This window comes from Columba livia, unplaced genomic scaffold (assembly GCF_036013475.1).
Source record: "Columba livia isolate bColLiv1 breed racing homer unplaced genomic scaffold, bColLiv1.pat.W.v2 Scaffold_134, whole genome shotgun sequence".
NCBI lineage: Eukaryota > Metazoa > Chordata > Aves > Columbiformes > Columbidae > Columba > Columba livia.
The window spans coordinates 288,549-305,078 of NW_027043030.1; the positions used below are offsets into that span (position 1 = coordinate 288,549).

Sequence of the window (16,530 nt, forward strand, 5' to 3'; positions counted from 1 at the left end):
TTAAACATTCTCCAACAATTCCTTTTGCTAGATCATACACCCCCATAACCATATATTTGTTAGCGAATTGATCTACCAGAGCCTGCACTCCCCAATGGGTTTGTCTATGAAACTCTCTCAGGACTTGCCAAGCCACTCCTTTCGGAAGCATTTCTCTCTCATCCGGTAGCCACCACTTCCCCTCTCGTTCGACTACTCCCATTTGCCCCAATTTCTCCTTTTCCTGATTTGTAAATCTCATAGCATACCTAGTTTGTACAGAGTCCTGTTCGACTGCTTTTATTAGCAGTAACGCAGCTTTCTTAGCTTCCTCATCTGCTAAATTATTTCCTCTTATTCGCGTGGAGGTTCCCTTCCGATGGCCCTTTACGTAAACTACCGCGATTTGTTTGGGCCCTCTTAATGCCTCCAAAGTTTGCTGTATTAAGGTCTCATGTATTAATCCTTTACCCTGAGAATTCATTAGTCCCCTCTCTTCCCAAATTTTTCCAAGTGTGTGAACCACCCCAAATGCATATTTAGAATCTGTAAATATTGTTCCTCTCTTATCTTTTAACAACTGTAACGCCCTCAATACTGCGAACCGCTCACAAGCCTGCGCCGACCATCCTGAGTTAAGGGGACCCGACTCCTTAGTTGTCCAGCTATTTCCATCTGTTATGGCGTATCCTGATTTCCTCTTTCTGTCCACTACCCGCGATGATCCATCTACAAACAGTTTCTCTCCATATAGCAACTCCTCTTCTTCTAAATCCTCTCTTATTTTGACTTGATATTCTATTACCCTGATACAATCATGGGAAAGAGATTCGCTCGGTTCCCCATACAAAAATTGGGCTGGATTCTGCAAGTTAGTGGTTTCAAGCTCTAACTTTGGAGAGTGCAATAGGATCCCTTCATATTTCAATAACCTAGCATCTGTAATCCATTTGTCAGCTTTCTGCTGCAATAGCCCCCGTATATTATGAGGTGTGTATACCTTTAATTCCCCTCCCATAGTTATTTTTCCAGCTTCTTCAACTAGGAGAGCAGTAGCAACTATGGCCTGTAAACAGGTAGGCCAACCGCGACTAACTGGATCTAATAACTTGGAATAATATCCTACGGGTTTCTTTTTACCTGCCCATTCTTGCGTTAGGACCCCAAAGGCCGTTCCACCCTCCGTGTTAACAAATATGTAAAAAGGTCTTCGGGCATCCGCCAGACTCAGTACTGGGGCATTTACTAAATCAGCTTTTAAGTTGTCTAATTGTTGATCATCTTCTGTACTCCATTTCATCAGCCCTTCCCCCACTAACTTCTGATATAAGAACTTAACCTTGTTACTGTCATTTTCAATCCATTGTCTACAGTAGCCGAAAAGACCTAAAAGTTGTCGCAGCTGCCTTTTATTCTTGGGAGGCTGGAGGGATAAAATAGCATTTACTCGATCTGGATCTAGTCTCTTAGTCCCTTCGCTCAACCAGTGCCCTAAATATTTTACCTCTTCCTCGGTAAATTGCAGTTTAGATCTTGATACCTTTAAACCCTTTAGACTCAAGAAATTTAATAACTTAATGCTGGTGCTTCGCACACTATCTTGGCTTTTTCCAGCTATTAATAGGTCATCTACATATTGTACTAAAACTACTCCAGGTTCCAGTTCAAAATTCTCCAAGACTTGTTCCAGGGCCCAAAGAGGTTTGGAGATTCAGCAAATCCCTGTGGAAGAACCGTCCATCTAAGTTGTTGCTTCCGATGGGTATCAGGGTTCTCCCACTCAAAGGCAAAATAGTCACGACATTCTTTTCTCAAAGGACAGGCCCAGAAGGCATCCTTTAGGTCTGTTACACTATACCAGGTCAATTCTGGGGACACTTGGCTTAATAGGTTATAAGGGTTGGCCACCACCGGAAATCTAGTTACTGTTCTTTTATTTACTTCACGGAGGTCTTGTACTAGACGATAGGACCCATCTGATTTCTTTACAGGTAAGATGGGGGTATTGTGGGGCGACATGCATGGTTCTAGTAACCCTTGTTGTAACAATCGATCAATTACTGGTTGCAGCCCGCGTCTCCCATCCTGTGATATAGGGTATTGTTTAACACGTATCGGTACTTCCGGATCCGTTATTGTCACTGTAATTGGTGGAATATCTAATTTTCCAACCGACTCTGGAGTGTACCATACTTCAGGATTGATCTTAGCTTCGTCTGCGGTTGTTAAAGCGTACAGTTTTACTTTCAATTCTCGATCTTTTACCTCCAAACTAATCCCCAATTCGACGATTAAATCCCTTCCTAATAGGTTATATTCAGCTTCAGATACTAATAAAAAGGACCCTACCCCTATCCGGGATGGGGATTCTACTTCTACTCCTTTAATTATGGGTACAGAAAAGGGGTCTCCTTTTGCTCCTATTACTTGTACTTTCTCCAAGGATGGGGCACATCCCCAGGGCACAGTTTGGACAGTAGATCTTTCTGCCCCTGAATCTACCAGGAATTCCATCTCCTGGTGCTGGGGACCTGATTTCAATTTTATCAAGGGCTCTGTTGTTTTAGAAGTCCCCAGCAAATAGAGCCCCTGACACCCCTACTCAGCAAAATACATTTTCTCATCCTGTATACATTTCCTACAGCTCCTTCGCATATGTCCCTTCCTCTGACAGTAAAAACATTTGATTTCCTTCAAATCCTTCAGTCCGACTTGGCTTCCCTGAGGTGGCCCATTCCCACCTATGCGTGGTGGCCCTCCCTTCTGTGGAGCCGTCCTCTGTCCCTCTCCAACTGCCGCTACTAACATTTTAGCTTGCCTCTTCTGAGTCTCTTCCTCCCTTCTCACATAAACCTTCTGTGCTTCCCTTAGCAACTCGTCCAACCCTTTCTCTTGCCAATCTTCCAACTTTTCTAACTTCTTTCTAATATCCGGCCATGACTTCGCCACAAACTGTGTTTTTAAAAGGGCTTGCCCGACTGGTGTCATAGGGTCTATCCCAGAATAAAGCTGCAAGCTCTTTCTTAGTCTTTCTAACCATTCTGTGGGAGTCTCATCTTTCTTTTGTTGTTCTTTAAAGGCTTTATTTATGTTCTGCCCTCGAGGGACAGATTCCTTAATCCCTTGGACGATTATAGTGCGGAGATCTCCCATATGGCCCCTGTGTTCCGGGTTTTGATTATCCCAGTTAGGGCGCTGCTGGGGCCACTTAATGTCAGCGCCCGGCCCTTGTTGGTGCCGTTGGTAAAGATTTAGGGCCTGACAAATCCAATTCTCATATAACCCAAAAATTGGCCAAAATAAACGATCTGGTCTAATCTGCTGGTTTCCCCAGACATGTATGCAATAGTAAACCATTTTTTCCCTACCTTTGTTTCGCGTGCAAGCTGCACCCTCCCAGTTCTTGAGCATAAGGCCCAATGGGGAATCTCGGGGAATATCCGGTAACCTCTCCTTGGGTCCCTTCCCCATGGGATCAGAAGGCTTGCTCTTCCTCTGTCCCATCTTCCGGAGTGTCTTCTTTTCACACACACACGCACCCCTCGTTCGTGGCTCACGCCCTCGCGGGCTATGAGAACCGCACTACTAGAGAGTCCCGCCCTGCCTTACGGCAGGGTCCACACTCACTTCGCTTCCTCCCCAAGCGGGGGGGCGTCTCGTTCATGCACACTCCAGGATACCCACCCCAACCGAACGGAATTGCTTTCTATACTTACCCTCCCCGGGGTCTTCGTCCGGTTCTTCATGCACAAAGGTTTACGGGGTTCAATTCTTTTGCCTAATTACCGAAATTTAGGGTTCGGAGGTGAAGGTTTCAGGGCGATCCTCCGTCCACTCCAGGGCCGTCTGAAAACGGGACGGGGCGCCTCCCTGAAGTTTAGGAGTCCCTCCCAGAGATCCTTAATCCGAGTCACGGCACCAAAATTTGTTAAAAATAAGAGCCAATAAATTGATTTTGAGCCAATCAATGGATTTTATTTAGCAAGCGGTAATTAGGCAAAACAGCGCTGGGTGACCGGGGGAAGCTCAGTTCCGCCAACAGGCACACCACTCAACTTTTCGTGTGTGCTTATATATGTTATACGCTCGTTCACACGCTGGGAATTTCCGTCTCTGGAACTTTGTTACCTGTGGCACCATCCGGGAGTCCTGTTACCTGTGGCACCATCCGGGAGTCCTGTTATCTGTGGCACCATCCAGAGCTGCTTAGGACTTTCCAAAGCCCTTGACAGGTACCTACCTGCATTTTCAGACCTCTGAAGTTCTTTTAGTTTTATTTTTGCCTGTTTGAAAGACCTCAAGACACTTGGAAGGGATCAGGTTTTAGTGCTTTCAGTATTTTAAAACCTAAGTCAAATACTCAGTGTCTCAGGTAAATGTAGGTGCTGAAATGAAGCAGAGCTACTCAAGTGCTCAGCTGGAATAATGCTTCTTACAGCACCCAGTCTGAAGCCTCTTTGTGTCAGGGGTGCCCAGGGCTGCAGAGAAGCTTGGGCTGGGCTCCTTCGAACAACTTTCCTGCCAGAGAACGTTGTTCTCCCTGATCCTGCGAGTTACAGCTCATGCTCTGCCATCCCCCCCTTCTGCTTTGCCCCGCAGGCAGACGTCATCCTCTGGGATTTCCCAAAGCAGGAGTTACTTGCTCGGCTCTCGCTGCACGAGGGCAAAGTCGAGGGACTCTCGTTCTCGCCCAGAGGCATTTATCTTGTGTCCCTGGGAGGCCAGGACGACGGCAGGTAAGGATTTCCGCTTCTTGGCACAAGATTTTTGACAAGAATCAGATTCTATGGGCGGCCTGAGACGTTTTTCCAGGGAGGGTGGTGAGAGCCTGTCCCGGGTTGGTCAGAGAGGTGGTGGCTGAACCATCCCTGGAGACATCCCAGGCCAGGCTGGACGGGGCTCTGAGCACCCTGAGCTGCTGAAGATGTCCCTGTCATGGCAGGGGGGCACTGGGGAGCTGGGAAGGTCCCTCCAACCCAAGCTGTTCTGTGATTCTGTATGATTTGAGTCGTGCTCCGCAGAAGGAATCTGATAAATCCACGTAGCCTTGCTTCAGGAGCAGGGGATGTAAACTGCAATTCCACACTTTGGTGACAAGTTTTTTCTTGGGTAGAATCTCTACAAAGTTACTTCTGTTGTGTGTCCTGGTAGGAACAGACTGCAGGACAATAGGCTTTGTCTTGCTTTTGTTTTTTAGTAATTGACTTCCAAGCAGTGTCAAAAAGCGAAGCTGTTTCAAGGCTTTCTTCTCCTGCAGGGTGATGGTGTGGGACGTCAGTAAGAGAGAGGCTGTGTGCGGGAGCCCGGCCTCGCCGCGCAGCGCCGGCAATGCCAACGTCGTCATGTGCTCCAGCTGCAGGGACGAGGTGTTTGTCACTGCTGGAAAGTAAGGGTTTGTTGAGAGGAACGAGCAGAGCGAGAGAACCCCTGGCCCTATTTCCTTTGACAAAGAGTCTTTATTGAACTACAAGGAAACTTAAGCAACTGTGTGCTTGTGTTGTTTCTTTTTACTCTGAATGGACTCATGAATACCCGTCAGGTTGTAGCTTTAAGGCATTTCTGCTTGTTCTCCATGTGACAATATGTTTTCAGAGCAGCACACAGGGGCCCACGTGCGTCACTTCTGCTCCTGATAGCAGGATTTTGTACTCAGCATTCCCCGTGCAGTGTTTAACATATTTAGTTGCCAGTGTTTACACAAGAAAAGCAGTCAATGAGTGCCCCTGAACAATGGCCAATTAATGTCGAAACAGTGATGTCTTGCCGGTCGTTGGATGATCTCCTGTCCTCACCAGATGTGATGTACAGTTGGTCACTGGCTTGTAACAAAAGTTGTACAAAACGTCGCGTTTTGCAAGGATTTGCGGCAGCGCCCATATATCCAGGCTGATGTTTAAACGCGTTGAGGGCCTGCACCTCCCTGTACATCAGGGACGGCTTTGGATGCTCTTGGCTGCACTCGCACTTATGAGTGCTCGCCTTTGCAATTTTAGCACTTGGGTAAATGTAAGGGTGACTCTGCTTAAAGATATGACATCGTCTCTGACATCGTCAATTAAATTGCACTAGAAAAGAGTTGAAAGTGTCCTCACATATGTTTTTGCTGAAGCCTTAAGATTTTTGATTTACCCGGAAAAAGTTTCCATAAGAGACTTCTCTGATATTGTTCTTTTTCTCCGTATTGAAAGATCAGAATAATGGGCCTTGTGAAGGCTTTTTACTTCTTGTAGCACTGAAAAAACTTGGAGGTTTCTGCATCTGTGGGTTTGATCCCACTCTATTTGTTCTTATAGTTTCACCATTCGAGTGTGGGAACTCGACACAGCAACTAAAACAATCCATCCATCTGAATGCTACGCGGGGCAGCTGAGAGGAATCCCCGTGTGTGTTCAGGTACGTTTCAGCCAAGATGACTTTGCTAAACTAAGAAACTCTGTACAGACTAGAGAAAAACCACGAGTTTCTCTAATAATGCTGGAAATGTTGGTCCCAAGCGCGTGACAGCAGTGAAGTTCCTCAGCATTGGCCATGGCCGTTGATCTCCCACGGCCTCTGGGAAAGAGTGTTCTGGATGCTCCTCAAGAGAAGCAGCACGTATTACGGTCACGGGCTCCGGCACCCGGATTTTTATGCTTCCAAATATGATCTAGATTTGGTTAGAAAGTGTCTGGCGTTCAGCAGTGTTCTGGATCTGTGCGTGTGATGGAACAGAAACATTGGCTGGGTTCCCCCAGGTGAACTCTTGGCAATCCACTGAACTAAAGCTGTTGATGCAGCCCAGTGTCAGGCGTGGGACACGGGTCTCAGTATCCAGACCGTGATCTCTTTTTCTTTATGCTTTCTTATAGATGACAAACGATGATGGTGATTTTGATCTTGGCACGACGAGTGGAGATGTCCTGAAAGTGAACACAAGCAGCAAGGTGCTGACTGCCTGTGGGCCCCAGAAGAAGAAGTTGAGCATGGTGAGTAGCAGCTCTGTGACTCCAATTCTGTCCTTGTCCTGCTCTTTGTCAGTGACTGAAGGTAGAGCAACCTGCGGGAGAACCATCACAAAGCGGATTCTCAGACTAACGCATTTCCTGCGCTGTCAGTTCCTTGTGTCTCGGTCTTGATGCTGAAGGCTGAGCCCATTGTCCCGCCTTCGTTGAGCTTCATTTGGCTCAGAATTTGGGTTTTACTTGAATCTCGTGTGTCATCCCACAAACTCTTGTACAATTAATCTGGTAAACGTCATAGGAAGTGAAAAGCAGTAATAAAAATGGAGTAGTTCCTGACTTTTTTGCTTCTTTTAAGAAGATACAAGCTGGAGTGAGACAGAGGACGTTCCTGGGAAGGCTGGTGGAAGCGCTTGTTTGAGAGGCTTTCCTGCACTTACTGCTGTAAGGTCCTATAGTCAGATCTCACAAATGTGTTAAACTGTCTGGACTGAACTTTTCTTTTTGTGTTTGTTCCCCATCCCATTCCCCCACTTCCCTTCGTCTTTTTGCTGTTCTGATTCTGCCACTGATGAGGCAGAGATCTTACTGAAAAAGGCAGTATAAATAATGTAATTCAAGAGTTTATTGTAACGCGTATGCACAATTTGGACAAAACAAGGTTGCACAGGGTACATTGATTCTATTGCTTTTTAACTTCTGAGTTCTTGACTTCATAACCCCAAGGGTTTTTTTAACTGAGCTTTTTTTTGTCTCTAATTGGGACTCGTGGGTCTGAGCATCCTCAAACAGGAGTTATCTCCTGAATAAGGAGCTTCTGACCTGTGGTCGTACAAGAATTCTGCATGCAGGCAGCTGTAATGATAAAACAATCGGCACCAGCTAGAACACTTGTTGTTGATTTCTCGTTATTTGGTGCTAGAAAAGGCTTCTTGTAGCGTCTCGGTCTATCCCTTGCCTAAGCTGGGATGTGTTTTGCGACTGCGTCAGCAGCACGCCCAGCAGCGAGCAGCAGGGGCAGCGCTGCCGCGGGAGGGCCGGCTGTGCTGGTGGGGATGCCGCGGGGCCGCTGTCCTGCGGGGCAGCAGATCTGCTCTGAGAGCAGCACAAGCCCACAGGGGCTGTAAGAGCAGTTCAGCAGTCAGCCCCAAAGAAAACGCTCCTCTGGGCTTGTTTCTCTCAACCTCCTGAACTTTGCTTGGACAGGTGCATCCAAACCATGTACGTGCCCCTTCCAGATGAAATATTTATTGCGTTACAAATGCAGGCCCATGTCTCCGGGATAACTTGGACCCGCTGAATCCTTTGAAATACAGTTCAATGTTGATCTGTTCCAGAAGGGTGGAGAAGTTATTACTTGTTTTTCCCACTTATATTGTAGGAATGCAAGTAGTTTTTCTCTGTGTCCCTCTTAAAGGACAGGAATGGATGTGTTTTGTTTCCTGCTGGCAATGGTAAGTTCGCTGCAGGTGTGTCCCCGTGTGGGGACACCCGCACTGGCCGCGGTTGAGCCCCTTGTCCGGCTGCCCCCCTGCAGGGCTTTGCGTCCACGCAGGACCCGTGGCTGCTCTGTGCTGTCTCTTAGGCCAAGGTCTTGGTGACTGTCACCTCCCCTTCCGATGCCTGCGTGCTTTGAGTCCTTCTCCATCTCGCAGCACGTGCACCTCGCCCAGAGCCCCTGGTTGAAGCCACCCGAGGGCCTGAACTCCCGTGTCCTCAGGGCTGAGGGAAAGGTGCCAAATGCACTTGAAACAAAACTTCACCAAAAATACACTTCTGAGAGCACTGCTAAAGAAGCCGTCAGGCAGGGTCACGAGCAGGATGCTGTGCCGTTTGGGGGTCCAAAAGAAAAAGCCAAGGCTCAAAGCCAGACCACAGTCCAGTGCGTACTGTGAGGGGTTTTATCGTAAGGCAGATCCATAGGAACGGCAGTTTGTGGCAGAGACCTTTGGAGCATCATGAGCTCCAGCTGACATGGCTTCTGAGAGTGAAAAGCTGAGGGAAAACAGGCCCCTTGACTGTGCAAGAGGCTGACAAGGTGTTGAGGAGAAGGGAAGATCCAGAAGTGGGTCTCATCACAGCCACCTGCCAGCCTTGTGGACGAGCCCTGAGCTGGTAGGCGCTAATCTGGCTTCAGCTTGGGTTTGTTACTGTAATGTGGTGGCAGCTTCTTAGGATGTGGCACTGGTCATTGGGGGAGCCGGGAGAGAAAAGGAGACATTCCCGTTGGATGGAAATAGCGAGGAGTCCTCCCAGTCTCCTCCTTTCCCCTCCCGCTTCAAACAGGCGTTCCTGTTCACAGGCTTTTCGGTCAGACGCGCTCAGCCCCGTCACCCCTTCTCCTCTTGCTCTCTCCCTCGCTCTTCCCAATGTGCTTCCCTTGTGCCCGAGGAGGGGAATTCACCAGGGCAAACCCGTGTTGCTGCCGTCACTGGGAAGGCGCTGGGACGTTTTTCTCTGCAGTTACTGTCAGTGCCTCGGCCACAGATCCCCTCTCATACTTTCCAGCTCTCTTTCCCAGCTCCGTGCTGTGATTCCCTTTCCGCCCACCCCCTGCACATCTCTGCACACAAATCACGCCTTGTCACTGGACTGTCAACAAGTGCTCGCTGGACACACGTAGGATCTCGTGTTTTACGGCAGAAATTTTCAGTTGTAGCCTCACCTCCAGTGCTGAAAGAGGTATTTTGCAGATGTTTTTTCGAGTCAAAACCACAGCGTTTATCAAAACAAAACTATTTGCATCCTTGTTTCCACACAATTTAGTCCATCCCGTTGCTAACCAAGGCTGAGGGAGCTGGGTCTCTCTAGTTTGGAGAAGAGGAGGCTAAGGGGGGACCTTATTAATGTCTATAAATATATAAAAGGTGAGTGCCGTGAGGATGGAGCCAGGCTCTTCTCAGTGGCAAACAATGACAGGACAAGGGGTAATGGGACCAAGCTGGAACACAAGAGGTTCCACTTAAATTTGAGAAGAAACTTCTTCTCAGTGAGGGTGCCAGAGCACTGAACAGGCTGCCCAGGGGGGTTGTGGAGTCTCCTTCCCTGGAGACATTCAAAACCCGCCTGGACATGTCCCTGTGCGACCTCACCTGGGCGTTCCTGCTCCATGGGGGATTGGACTGGATGATCTTCTGAGGTCCCTTCCCATCCCAAACATACTGTGATACTGTGATTTAACCCCACAGAAGTCATTTCACTCCTCTGGCAGCCTATCTTGGAGTCTCTTGGTGATTTTCAAGAATTAATCTGTTGTACATGGAACAGTAATATTACTTCACAGGTGGCAGAACTGAAGCAGATCTGACTCTTCTTACACTTGTATTTTGTGGAAGGCTGAGGACTGTTTTCATTTGTTTGGGTGTTTTTTGTTGATGTTGTTGTCATGCATTTTTTTCCTGTAGCCTGGTACTTTATCCACCGAACAGCATTTCTCCTTTTCCAGTGGCTGGCCTCCCGTTGATCTGCTCTGCTCAGTAACAGCAGAAACCCGTGTTGACCATGGGCTGACTCATTTCCAAAGCTTTCCTGTGACAAACGTATTTGATTACTAATAGGTGGGAGATGGGATTGCATCTTTCAGGCAGAGAGAGAGGCCTGAGGCGCAGAGGATCATCCTAAAAAGAGCTGTAGGAAAGACCATTGAAGCTGAGTTGTATCCTCTGTTGTTTTCGTGGCTGTTGGATGAAGGACACGTGGAAGGAAAAGCGCGAGTGCCGCTCCACGATGTGGGTATCGCTTGCTGCGATGAGGTCAGGCTCTGTACGTGGTCCCAGCTGCTCTGAAGAATCCAAGATAATGCTGTTTGCTCGCTCCTCGTACTGTATTAGTTCATCTAGACCTGCAATTAATAACTCTTTTCTCCCTTCTCCCTCTAGAGAGCCACTCTTTAGCCCAGGTCAGTGACAAAATGCTGACAAAGCCATATTGGAGTGAGATAAGCACCGCCGTCGGGAGCCCGGTAGAGACTCCGTTGTACTGTTCAGCGTGGCTGCAGCAGCAAGGAGCCTCTGCTCCCATCCGATTGCGTTTTCATCCTGTTTTCTCCTAGGGAGTCACAGCTTTGCTTTTGCCGAAGACAGGAGGTTTAATAGTCGGCACCGGAGAAGGGACTGTAGCTCTCTGTACAGGCTCAGACTTCCAAGTAAAGAAGTGAGTTTGTAGATGGAAGAATCAGGAGGGGAGAGGTGCCAATTCCTCCAAAAGGGTCACGGTATGAGAACCAATCATTTCTATGGAAAGGCATAATCCAAGTCAGTCTCAGTTTTTCAGTCCTGCAGACACAATACACGGTCTGGTTCCAGCGTCATGAGGTTGGAGCAAACTGAAAATGACTGCGTGCGTTTGCAGGGAAGTGCCCTCTGATCCTTTCTTGTAAATGACTGTTGTTTCCTTTGGAGCAGTAGGAGTCAGATCCTAAATTGATGCCAAGCCAGACAGATTTGTTGAAGTCAATAGAATGATGCTTATTTACGCCGGGTGAGAAAGAGTAGTAGTTGCCATCTCCAAAAGGGTTTGTTGGGGGTCATGGGATTGTAAAGCAGGGCTCTGCTAATTTGATAGGCACGTGTCTGGAAGTGCTGGAGTATTTGCAAGGCTTTTTTCTGCATACCAGATAGAAAGCTGCAGGCGTCATTTCCCCATACGTGATTTGAAAATTGGGCTCACACCTACTCATTTGCCATTGCTTGAATATCCCCTTCAAGTGTACAGTTCTGCAAGCTTAGCTTTGTACGACTGAAACTATTCCCAGAAGGTCTAAACTGTCTGGAAATATCCTTGAAAGTGGGATATTGAAGTGCACTTGAGCAAGAATATCAACAAAGCTGTTGTTACCTTAGGCCCTGGTGCAGGAAATCAAGTCTCCAAAGCGCTGCCTGTGCCAGCCCTGGCAGAGCAGCAGGTGGGACGGGCAAGATCATGGGAAGTAGGAAACGTGACTGGGAATGGAATGTTAGTCCTGCCCACGCTCTTGCATCTTGATATCACAGCCTAGTGCGGAGCTTTTTGGGGAAACAGCAAAAGTGGAATTCTCGAGAAGCTGGAAAATGAAAGTTCCTTGAGGTCAGTGTATGGCCAAACCTTTGCTTTCTTTGCACAGGAGAATGCGAGTTGAAGGTGCTGTCACTTCCCTGACGTGTAGAGGTCGGGACGACCAGTTCTTTATAGGGACAAATAAAGGCCAGATGCACCGCAGTGCCTACGCTACATTTAAAGAGGAGCTGGTCGCCGTCTGTCACACCGAAGCCGTCAACGACATTGTTTTTCCTGAGTGAGTATAACGGGCTGGGCTGTATTTGGCTGGTGCAGAAGCTTGAGGAGCTGCCGCTGAGGTCAGGGTGCCTGTGTGCGCAGCTTTGACCACAGGAACCCAGAGCCTGGTACCATCTGTTGGGATGATTGATACGGGCGATGCTGTCACCTGCCCAAAAAACGCCGGGGTGACGGTGAGCAGCTGCTTCAAAGCAGAAGGCAGCAGTTCAGTTGGAGCACTGGAAAAATCACTGATCTGCAGAAAGGATGATAAGTAAAAAGACCTGAATTATTGATGTTTGGGCACCGGCAGGGATGGCAGCCTCCCCCTTTTGTCCCAGGGTCGCTCTGCATTTGTCTTGTGAACGCACAGCAAATGTTCCCTTCCTGGGTAGTAGCATCGTGACTCTTTCTTTTGTTTTTTTAAACCCACAGTGGATCATCTCTCCAGATGGAAAATGGGATTTTGATCCAAATGAACATTTTTGGCGTATTTTTATTGCTTCGCTTCTCGGCCCAGCGCAAAGGATCAGATGTCACCGAGGTGCAGGGAGTGCAGGGTGCAGGAAGCGCTCCTCCCTGCCTGCCGCCAGCCTCAAACCCACATCTTCTCATCTAATGAGAAAATCAGGTGGAGCTTTAGGGTGATGTGCTGCTGATACCGCTGATTGACACGCCTGTGTCACAGCCATTAGTGCTGACTGTAAGGACTACAGGACTACATCCTTGCGTAGATGTTTGAACTTCTTATCTGTTGCCTGCTCTTGAACAAAGCCTATTGCTGATGGGGAAATACGGGCTTAATTTCCCTGCTCTGGCTTATTTCAGAATCCTTCACTTGCTGATGTTATCCTGGTTGATAAAGCACCCGTGCAAGCTGGGCTTGAAAGAGGCCACACTTGTGTTGTGCCGGTTTTCTCTGTCCTGGTTCATCTTTCTGGGCATTGATGGTGCTGTTGAACAAAAGCTCGCGGTACCTTTCTAGATGTCACTTTCTGTTGCATCCCTAGGACGAGTGGCTTAGAGCTTATTTCAAAGCACTGTGTCCCATGGCTTTTGAAATGCTGCAGGTCTTGTTTTATTCCAACGTTTATAACAAGTATATTATGAACAGACTTTGCCATCATTTCTATTGCCTTCAGCGCTGTTGAATGGGAATCATCCAGTAAGCAAGATAAAAAATGACATCTTTACAATGTGAGGCTGCTGTTAGTGGCTGATGTTAAACCTGGGCAGTCAGCACTTTTACACCCACTTTTGTGTCTATTCTATATAACACATGAAGTTGTTTAGAGATTGAATATGGGGAATAAACGTCACAGCTTCAGCAGAAAGAGTTCTTTTAGTTTAACTTTAACTGTTCCTTAAAATGAATCTTTGAAGAGAACCCAAACCAGGGGAATTTCATGTGAGAAAGGTGATCCTCCAAAAAAGGCCTTTGTCTTAGCCATGGGGATCCCTGTGGGGCAGATCCCAGCTGCAGGTTAGCAAAGCCGAGCTTTGGAGGCCGATTTGAGCTGTGACAAAGCAAGGAGCGTTTCTGTGTGCCCCTCCTCGTTACCTCTCCTCTCTGAACTCTCCAGGGGACATTCGGACTTGTTCGTTACCTGCTCCACAAACGACATTCGAGTGCGGTACACGCCGGAACGTCTGGAGCGGCTGCGAATCACCGTCCCCAACGTCACCTGCCACGCGGTCGAGGTGACGAGGGACGGCATGGTCATCGTTTCAGGTGATGGTCAGTCCAGAGCCGTGGTTGCTCAACTTAATAAACATCAGTATGTTAAAACGAAGAGAAGATTAAATTGGGAAAGCGTTTAAATGGAGTTCATGGCGACACCCAAAGGCCTCTTTGCTTGCAGCTGGTCCGATGGACTTTGCTGGCAGCCCCGCTGTCCTGGTGCTGCAGTTGCGGTGAGGGTAGAAGGCAAGGGCTGGAGACCTTGCTTTGGATCAGTGAATTCCGGCAATCCAGAATGCGGTTCAGTCTTATTTAAATTACCTAATTCTAAAATATCAACCTTGTTGTGTGCAGCAGCTTCACCTGTGATGTATGGAGAGCACATTTGCAGAAAGCTGCCATCCATCGCCATGTGCAAGTTGCTGACACAGGGGCTCCTGCAGTCCTAGAGCAGCCGTGCAGCCTCCCCATGGTTACCAAACCACTTTGTCCACAGCCAGAATCCAAAAGCAATTACATTTCAACAGTGTGTTTGGGACCGTAGCTCTGCGGGCTCATCTGCAGTACAGTGGTTTTCACGGGTATGCTGGTGATCTAACAGCGTGGGCCTTATGTGGGAACTTCTTTATAAAAAGGGGTTGGTTTGGAAAGGAAAGAGCGACAACAGTGTGAGGAAAGTCTGTGCGCCCGGGCAGTCTCTTTCTTTCTGTTCATCAGCTTGGAATGACGGGAAAATCCGCGCCTTCGTGCCCGCTACGGGAGAGCCAATGTACGAGATCAACAACGCCCATAACCTGGGAGTGACGGCAATTGCTGCGACCAGCGACTGCAAACAGATCATTAGCGGAGGAGGTGACGGGCAGGTAATTTGTGCTTCAAAACCTGGAGCAGCTTCGTGCGCTCATCACAGGGCCTGCGAATTGCCTGGAAGTGCTCAGTCAGAACGGGAGCTGTTCTGAGCTGCCGCTTGAGCCAAGGGCTGAGTTCAAAGATATCAGCTTTTGAGATGTGCTGTTGTTCTCAGAGGGCATCATGTAAAACAGTGCCCCGATTTCTTCTGGCATGGCAGTTTTGGAAATCCTTCTAATGCAGAATATGCTCTTCATCCTTTTTGTTCATTTGTCTCTCCCCTCTATTTGGCTGTATTTGTGCAGCTGAGACAGAATTACAACTAAAGGTTGGTTAAGCAGAAAGGAGAACCGCAGGGGCGCACTTGCAGTACTCGTTGGGAACACAAAAAAGCTGCTCTGCGATGCCAATGGTTCTGTCAGAATCAGTCCTCAGGAAGCTGTGACTTCAGGGTTGCTGAAGGGATCGGGATGCTCTGAGCTTTGAGCAAGTGGCAACTGGACATCCAGATCCCTTCGGGAACTCGGCATCAGCCTCGAAAGCGTGGAAGGTCAGCTCTTCTCTGCCTTTGATGCCCGTGTCTAAATGTCTAAATTTTCCCTGGGATTTGGCCTTAGTGGAATGTCGAGGTGAACAGACATTGCAATGTTTGGCACTAGTGGGACAGGACGTGCAAGGTGTGAAGGATCAAGGCCTCAAAGCAGAAAGGTTTTTGCTGTTACCAGCACAGGGAAAAGAGGTGCTTTCAGGCACGTGTTTCACATCGAAGCTTTAAAGAGCTGTTCTGTATTTCCTTCCTGGCATTCTCTGTAGGACAAATAACGGGTAGCTCCTTTCTATTCCATTGCAGCAGCTTTGTGCTTTGATCTTGAAAGCACCACTGGCAATAGATCGTGGACTGGGTGGTTTTTCCTGATCAAGAGCTGTCTAAAATGAAGCATGGGAGAGCGGGCACTTGGCAAAACCAAGGCCTGGGGTTGATGGCCACGAATTCCTGAAGCAAGTGGATTACACTGTGGAGAACTCAGTTGAGCTTCACAGGTCAGCTGCACCAATAACCCACAGGCCAACGGAGACGGTTGGGACTGAGCTGCTGTACGTGTTGGCGGAGAAAGGCAGAGTTCAGGAAAGCTCCTCCTGAGCTCCGGCAGGACCAGCTGGTACCAGAGCAGATGTGTGTTGCTGATTTTCAGGTGAGGATCTGGAATATTGGTGAGAAAACCCAGAAGCTGAGGGAAGTTCTGAAGGAGCACAGAGGTGCCGTGTCCTGCATCAAGACTAATAAGAACGACAAAGAGGGTGTCACAGCCAGCCTGGACGGAACGTGCGTCATCTGGGATCTTGAGCAAGGCGACAGATTAGTATTGCGAAGGCACTTGGAGTGCTGGTAATATCTGTAGGGTCACTGTGCCCGGTTTGGGACACCACAGAGCGAGGAGGAGGGGAAAAAGAGCACGAAGAGATAAAAACTTCTAGAAAGAACAATCGGGTCAGGGAATGTAGAACCTCCAATTCGAGAAGCTTTTCAGAAAAGCTCAGACAAACCTTTGTTCTGCGGTTGTTTTTCTGTGCGGGATCCTGCTTGGCCAAGGTGGAGCGGGTGAGTTCCCAAGTTTCCCACTAGCTCTGTTTTCCAGAACTTTGTGACTCGTGTCGAGCTCTTGCGGATCTGCAGACTTTCTGCACTGGGGTAAGGCCGAGGACACCTTGGCATAGGGAACAGCACCTGGAAAGCATTCTGGGTTTAAACATTTCGTTTTGTACGACAGCAGATCAAGAGTCCTACAGGGCAGCTGTGATGGAAACAGAACTGATAGCCTCACGGGCTTC

The 16,530-nt window shown here is 48.3% G+C and overlaps 1 protein-coding gene across 1 annotated transcript; it reads left to right on the forward strand.

The window, feature by feature from the left end:
* The first annotated feature begins 3,398 nt into the window (after positions 1-3,398).
* Positions 3,399-15,382, forward strand: LOC135577695 (cilia- and flagella-associated protein 52-like). The gene is made up of 8 exons (XM_065047816.1): positions 3,399-3,422; positions 4,579-4,715; positions 5,237-5,365; positions 6,273-6,372; positions 6,828-6,944; positions 10,969-11,069; positions 12,019-12,189; positions 12,606-15,382. Exons 1-8 carry the CDS (start codon positions 3,399-3,401, stop codon positions 12,787-12,789), a joined length of 963 nt encoding a protein of 320 aa, XP_064903888.1. The 3' UTR covers positions 12,790-15,382.
* The last annotated feature ends 1,148 nt before the right edge of the window (positions 15,383-16,530 follow it).